Genomic DNA, 8,179 nt, shown 5'->3' with positions numbered 1-8,179 from the left:
AAAATTAGATTACTTGGTTTGTTTTTTTTTTAGATACCCATCCTACAGCCTAGAACTCTTTAAATTCCGATAGATAACTACTAACACTAAAACATAATTAAAATTCAAGCCTAGAACACTCGTACTTTAGACTGCATATCACACGTCAATATTTTAATGTCTAAAAAATTAAATAACAGAAAGTATTATTTTTTTGGCAACCCTATAGACCACACAGCCTAGAACTCTTTATTTACTGATAGAACACTTCTTACACTATAACATAATTAAAATTCAAGCCTAGAACACACGTACTTTAGATTGCATATCATACGTCAATATTTTAATATCGAAAAAACTACATAACAGAAAGTTTAATTTTTTTTGGCAACCCTAAACATTCCACAGCATAGAACTCTTTAGTATCTAGTAGAACACTTTTAAGACTATGTGATGTGTATCTCATTACTCATAAGTTATACCTATACTCAGTAATACACCGGTCTTCGTAACTGACGGTCGTTTTATTTGCCCACATACATCTCAGTGGCGACGAGGATGGGATAACTTACCCTCGTTAATAAATATTATTTTTATTTTTAATAAATAAAATGTCGGCCTACCTAGGGAATCTGCAAATATTTGACCACAAAACAAGTGAATGGCAAATTTTTAAAGGAAAATTAGTGCAGTTTTTGAAAATTAATAAAGTGTTGGACGAAGAAAGTAAGATTGGAGTTCTGCTAACGCATATCACCGATGAAACGTACCGCTTAGTACGTAACTTGGCTTACCCTCACGAGTTGGATATTCTTAGTTACGCGGGGCTAGTTGCATTACTCGACGGCCATTTCAAGCTCAGACAGTGTTCATTTGCTGATAAAGCGAAGTTCTATGCAGCGTGCAGGAGTTCAGGCGAGTCATTAGGAGACTGGGCGGCGCGACTAAGGGGTCTTGCAACCTATTGCGACTTCGGCAACGCCTTGGAAACGAATTTGCTGGATCGTTTCGTCCTTGGCTTGAGCTCTGGGCCAGAACGCGATAAGCTATTTGAACAGAAGCCGTCCACGCTCACATTGGCTCGAGCTATTGAATTGGCAGAACAAGCAGAGAGTGCTAAGAAGGCGAAGGTATCGGTCTCAGGGAGCGATGCAGTGCAAGTCAAGGAGGAGCTGGTATTCCGCGCGAAGATTCAAGGCCGCGCTGGCCGCGCTCCACCGGCTCGGCGCGACCGCGCTGGTGCGAGCGGAGATGATTCAGCGAATCGGCGTGACAGTTCGCGCTGCAAAGTGTGTGGTCTGAGAAACCATGGAAGTGGTGACAAGTGCCGTTACAAAGGGTATCGGTGTCAAAAGTGTGGGGTCAAAGGTCACCTTAAAAAGGTTTGTTCTAGTGTGAGTTCGGGTGTTTACCATGTCGGGGATGACGAGCCCAACGAAGGTCGTCAGGTTTGTGAGGAATGTGAAAATTTTAACATAAGGTACGTGAGTGATAAACCTATCCTAGTTGACTTAATTTTAGGTAACGTTAAATTGACTATGGAACTTGACTCAGGTTCTGGGGTTTGCGTTATTTCAGATAAATTGTTTAGTGATAAGTTTTCAAATTATAAACTATCAAAAAGTAATGTTACGATGTGTATGTACAGTGGACATAAAATCTCCCCATTAGGTTATTTTTGTATTCAGGTCATTTTTAATAATTTAAAAAAAAAGTTGAAAGTATTTGTTATAAAAAATGGAGGTCCACCTCTATTAGGCAGGGATTTTATGTCTGCCTTCAACTTAATCATCACTAGTCAAATTAACTCTTTAAGTGATGATAAAGATGTGCAAAGCTTAGTAGAAAAATATGCCGAACTGTGGCGCGATGAATTGGGTTCGTTCAATAAATTTAAAGTTAAGTTGCAACTTAAAGATAATTCTGTTCCCAAATTTTTCAAGCCGCGTACCGTACCATTTGCCCTTAAAGATAAGGTAGAAAAAGAGCTTAACAGATTAGTAAGTTCAGGTATTTTAATTCCCATTAATTTCTCACACTATGCCACCCCTATAGTGCCAGTACTGAAAGCTAATGGTCAAGTTAAGATCGCAGGTGATTTTTCCATCACTTTAAATAGGGATCTTTTGATTGAAAAATATCCCCTGCCTCGAATTGAAGAGGTATTTGCAAAACTGGGAGGGGGTGAGCGATATAGCAAAATAGATTTAAAGAACGCTTACAACCAATTTGTTCTAGATGATTCTTCTCAGGAGCTTACCACGATTAACACCCACAAGGGGCTTTTTAAATATACCAGGTTAGTGTATGGATTAGCCAATGCTCCTGCGATATTTCAAAAGTCGATGGAAACCCTGCTCTCGGGTATAGATGGAGTCAGTGTTTGGCTCGATGATATATGTATCACGGGTTCCGATAGGAATTCTCATTTGAAAAGGCTCGATGAAGTTCTTAGTAAATTGAGTGACGCCGGGTTACGTTTAGAGAAGAATAAATGCGAGTTTTTTAAAGAAAGCGTGAAGTACCTAGGTTACGTTATAAGTAAAGCGGGGTTAACGACCTGTCCCGATAAGGTCGAAGCCATAATTAATGCACCGGAGCCGAGCAATGTTACCGAAGTTAAAAGATTTTTAGGTTTTGTAAATTAATATAGGCATTTCATTCCTAACGCGTCAGCCTTATTGAGGCCGCTTCACGATTTGCTACGTAACGATACGCCGTGGGAGTGGGGCGCGCGCCAGCGGCGCAGCGTGGCAGACGTGCGCCGCCACCTGTGTTCGGAGCGCGTACTCGCGCACTTCGAGCCCGCGGCGCAGCTCGTGCTGGCGGTGGACGCGGGGCCCGACGGGCTAGGTGCCGTTCTGTCGCAGCGTACCGAAGACGGCAGCGAGCGCCCTCTAGCGTACGCGTCGCGTTCATTAATAGCCAGCGAAAAAAACTACAGCCAGATACAGAAGGAGGCGACGGCTATTATATTCGGTGTTAAACGTTTTCATCAGTATTTATACGGTTGTAAAGAACCCTTTATATTAAAAACCGACCATAGGCCCTTGGTGTCTATTTTTAATAGTAAGACGGGTATACCGGTAACAACGGCACTGCGGCTACAGAGGTACGCTATTATTTTGTCAGCATACAATTATACGGTGCAGTACGTGTCTAGTGAAAATAATGCAGTGGCTGACTATTTTTCGCGCACGCCCTCACAAAATAGCGATAAAACCGATTGCGACGACGTAGATGCTCACTACGCCCTCCGATTTTTGGATGAATCGTCCGCGGCCATTACAGCTCGTGACATTATACAGATGACGGAAAGCGATACCACGTTGCAAACGGTTATTCGGTACATGAAACGGGGTTGGCCTAGGAAAATAGTCTGTAAATCAGTTTTGCCGTATTTTCAATGCAAGTCAGATTTGCAATTCGAAAACGGGTGCCTCTTTAGGGGACATAGAATCGTCATTCCTTCAGTATTAAGAGAAAAGATGTTGACTGAATTGCACGACTCTCATTTAGGCATCGTTAAGAGTAAAAGTAACGCGCGTCAGCGCATGTGGTGGCCGCAGATGGACGCGCACATCGAGCGTTGGATCGGTTCGTGCGACACGTGCGTGCAGGCGCGCGCCGCGCCGCCGCGCGAGCCGCCGGCGCCGTGGCCGGCCGCGCGCGCTCCCTGGCATCGCCTGCACATAGACTACATGACCGTCGAGCAGCGGGTGTACCTGGTAGTAGTCGATTCTTTTAGTAAATGGCTCGAGTGCCTTTATATGAACAATGGAACTTCGACCAAAGCCTTGATCGGGAAATTAAAAAGTATCTTTTCTACATTCGGGCTTCCGGAGGTACTGGTGTCTGACAATGATGTTAAAATCAATTCGAACGATTTTAAAAACTTTTGATCATCCAACGGAATTAAATACATGACGACACCCATATATCATCCGCCCAGTAACGGTCAGGCTGAAAACTCTGTAAGGACATGTAAAAAGATGTTAAAATGTATACTAAAGAATAGCTCGACGACTCATCAGACTCACGAGCTGTTATTAGGATATTTGTTTAATTATAGGAACACCGTGCACTGCACCACTGGCGAAACGCCATCCAAGTTAATGTTCGGTAGAAATCTTCGATCCCGTCTAGATCTTATTTTACCACTTGATAAAAATCATCTAAACTTAAAAGTACAGACGGGAAAAAGACATTTTAACATCGGAGATCTCGTTTGGGCCAGATGGTACAGCGCACGGAAGGAAACTTGGCAGTTAGGGTCCATAAGAGAGAAGATAGGGAACAAAATGTTTAAAATTTTTATTTATGACCTTGAAGTTTGCTGTATTAGACATACAGATCAAATAATTAAATATACTGGTCGTAAAGTTGTCGAGAGTGCCAATGGTAGCAAGCTTCATCAGTCCACTACTCAACCGCCAGCACAGGTCGCTGAAAGCACTAACGCTGGGCTAATTGTTGACCAGCGCTTGTTGCCCGCAAATACCCAGCCCATTGAGGAGCGGGCGGGCAAGATAGGAACTGATGAAGCTCAAGGAACAACGGTGCCCGATGACATAAGTGCGTCGGATGGGGGTGATAGGGAAGAATGGGGTGACTGTGAGGACGGAGAGAGTGAGCGAGGGTGCACTGACGCCACGAGTGTGGCAGTAACGTTACCGCCAATGACGTCAGCCTCAGAATGTGACCACTCTCCTCAAGTTGAAAATGTGGCCATCGCGCCACAGGCCCCGTCGCCCACACTCTCACGTCAAAAACGATCTAGAAATAAAATTGACTACCGGAAATATTTTTGATGCTCGTTAATATGTAAATTACTTAGTTACTTACCTTTTTATAATTATTGTAAGTTAATTAAAGATGTTGTTTTTGTTACCAGGTTTCAAAAATTAAGTGTGGAGGAATGATGTGTATCTCATTACTCATAAGTTATACCTATACTCAGTAATACACCGGTCTTCGTAACTGACGGTCGTTTTATTTGCCCACATACATCTCACTATGACATGCCTTAAAACAAAGTATAGAACACTTGTATTCGAGACTGCATATCACACGTTAATATTACGTTGCCAAAAATAATTAAACTTTCTGTTATGTAATTTTTTCGATATTAAAATATTGACGTGTGATATGCAGTCTGAAGTACGAGTGTTCTAGGCTTGAATTTTAATTATGTTTTAGTGTTAGTAGTTATCTATGGGAATTTAAAGAGTTCTAGGCTGTAGGATGGGTATCTAAAAAAAAAACAAACCAAGTAATCTAATTTTTCGATATTAAAATATTGACGTGTGATATGCAGTCTAAAGTACGAGTGTTCTAGGCTTGAATTTTAATTATGTTTTAGTGTTAGTAGTTATCTATCGGAATTTCAAGAGTTCTAGGCTGTAGGATGGGTATCTAAAAAAAAAACAAACCAAGTTATCTAATTTTTCGATATTAAAATATTGACGTGTGATATGCAGTCTAAAGTACGAGTGTTCTAGGCTTGAATTTTAATTATGTTTTAGTGTTAGTAGTTATCTATGGGAATTTAAAGAGTTCTAGGCTGTAGGATGGGTATCTAAAAAAAAAACAAACCAAGTAATCTAATTTTTCGATATTAAAATATTGACGTGTGATATGCAGTCTAAAGTACGAGTGTTCTAGGCTTGAATTTTAATTATGTTTTAGTGTTTGTAGTTATCTATCGGAATTTCAAGAGTTCTAGGCTGTAGGATGGGTATCTAAAAAAAAAACAAACCAAGTTATCTAATTTTTCGATATTAAAATATTGACGTGTGATATGCAGTCTAAAGTACGAGTGTTCTAGGCTTGAATTTTAATTATGTTTTAGTGTTAGTAGTTATCTATCGGAATTTCAAGAGTTCTAGGCTGTAGGATGGGTATCTAAAAAAAAAACAAACCAAGTTATCTAATTTTTCGATATTAAAATATTGACGTGTGATATGCAGTCTAAAGTACGAGTGTTCTAGGCTTGAATTTTAATTATGTTTTAGTGTTAGTAGTTATCTATGGGAATTTAAAGAGTTCTAGGCTGTAGGATGGGTATCTAAAAAAAAAACAAACCAAGTAATCTAATTTTTCGATATTAAAATATTGACGTGTGATATGCAGTCTAAAGTACGAGTGTTCTAGGCCTGAATTTTAATTATGTTTTAGTGTTAGTAGTTATCTATCGGAATTTTAAGAGTTCTAGGCTCATCATTTTACGAAGTCTCTGTGCTCTGGGCTCTTACAAGTTGGTATTTAGTTTCGGTACGTATTTAAACATATATTTTCGTGGTTAATCTACATTTCCTAAATAAAGTTCAACGGGTACATACCAAGACAATATTTTAGGATTGGTCGCTATTTCGACCCAGTTGCAATCCATGCAACTGGGGTTGTCACGATGGGACTGCGGAGGTACGAGATGTCAAGTTGGATGTCACGGGCAGAATCAGACTACCTGCTTTCGTGTACTTTTTTTGGTATTCCACGTACAGTTCGACATACTACACTCACAACGTCACTTTTAAATTGAGAAGCTGTACGATGCTTTCTTGGTTTTTCTTGATTAACTATACCACCGGATTCCACACACTTGCTAATTAATTTAACACCGTCCTCACGATTGAAGTTTTTGTGCTTCAGAATTTCAATCACTTCACGAACTAGTCTTGGAATATAGTGACTTGAAGAATATGCTCCGCAATCGTTGACTTGCTGACTGTGCTTTATCGTCTCCTACCGCTTTTATATTATGTTCGGTGACCCGTGTGGCTATGGATCTCTTTGTTTGCCCAATATAAGAGTTTCCACAACTGCAGTCGATCTTGTACACAGCCGGACACTGGCATGCTACACGATCCTTTGGAGAGCGCATCAAGTGCGCAATAATTTGTAAGGATGTGAAGACAGTTTTTATGTCATACCGCTGGTTAAGGACGATAGGCCATTCTCCTTTCAGCCTCCAAAGGGCGCACCCGGCGTCTTTGTTTACTTTCTTTTATTGGTGATTTATGTCCATTCTAAGTCAGCACCCTACGTTTAAATTAGCAAGGGTGTGGAATCCAGTGGAAGAATTATGCCAACCAAGAAGTACAGCATCTTAATTTAAAAGCTACGTTGTCAGTGTAGTATGTGGAACTGTTCATGAAATACCGGCAAAGAGAATACGAATGTGGGTAGTCAGATTCTGTAGTGACATCCAAGTTGACTTCTCGTACCTCCACAGTCCCGTCATGCCCACGATCCATGCAACTGGGTCGAAATAGCGACAAATCCCATAATATTATCGAGGTATTTACGCGTTGACCTATATGTTGGCACAACTGGTACAAGGTAGCCCGCTATTATCTTATATACAAAGCCAAGTAATTTCGAAAAGTTTATACATCCAATTCAGCCGATAAATATTAGCGTAATCTATAGTAATAATATAAAAAGGGAAGATTGTTTTGTTTGTTTGTACCGAAAATGCTTCGAAAGTACTAGACCGATTTTAAGAAGTTTTAAAAAGCTATACTATTACGATGTAACGGCTATAGGATAGGCTTAATTTATTTAAAAAATATTGCAGGTCCTTAAGTAATTTGCAATAATGTAATCCAAAGTAGCATAAGTTTGTCTATGAAAATCTTACTTGGCGTGCGCAGAGGAAATCTTCTGAGATTAAAGGACTTATTATTACCTATGAATATGTCTATATAAAATATCTATGTATCAACGTTAAAGTCGCATTAACAGCTTTTGTGTTCTAAAAGTTTATTAGATCGGCTGTAGAAACAAAAGTAAGAATTAATACGGCGATACTAATGTAACCCACATTAGTATCGCCGTATTAATTCTTAGTCAAATAAGTAGTTTTATAATTAAGGGTATTTATTTATATCGCATTAAAACAATTGTAATTTAGAAACTAAAGTTAGTGAGTTCAACAAATTTAAGGACTACACCAGTTCTTTTAGATGTTTGTTTTTACATTGAAAAAAATATTTTTAAAAACTACACCCTTTTTTAGAATGATACACAACTTAAAATATGTGTAAAACTACACCTAAGTGGAATGCCACACGTCTCTGATATGACCTGTTTCTACGGGATGCTTTAAAAACAAAAACAAACGCAGACGAAGTCCCGGGCAAGAGCTAGTTTATTATATTACGTAATATTTAAATTTTAATTAACTTCTGGCAATTAT

At 39.6% G+C, this 8,179-nt stretch overlaps 1 protein-coding gene across 1 annotated transcript; it reads left to right on the top strand.

Moving 5' to 3' along the window:
- Nucleotides 1-590: 590 nt before the first annotated feature.
- On the top strand, nt 591-4,967 carry LOC120637447. Its single transcript, XM_039909296.1, has 2 exons — nt 591-1,459; nt 4,874-4,967. The coding sequence occupies exons 1-2, from the start codon at nt 591-593 to the stop codon at nt 4,899-4,901; spliced, it is 897 nt and encodes a 298-aa protein (XP_039765230.1). The 3' UTR covers nt 4,902-4,967.
- Nucleotides 4,968-8,179: the final 3,212 nt, after the last annotated feature.

The sequence above is a fragment of the Pararge aegeria genome, chromosome 3 (genome assembly GCF_905163445.1).
Source record: "Pararge aegeria chromosome 3, ilParAegt1.1, whole genome shotgun sequence".
In the NCBI taxonomy this organism is placed as follows: Eukaryota; Metazoa; Arthropoda; class Insecta; order Lepidoptera; family Nymphalidae; genus Pararge; species Pararge aegeria.
The sequence above is the reverse complement of the archived record's forward strand: the minus strand, read 5'-3'. Positions and strand labels throughout refer to the sequence as shown.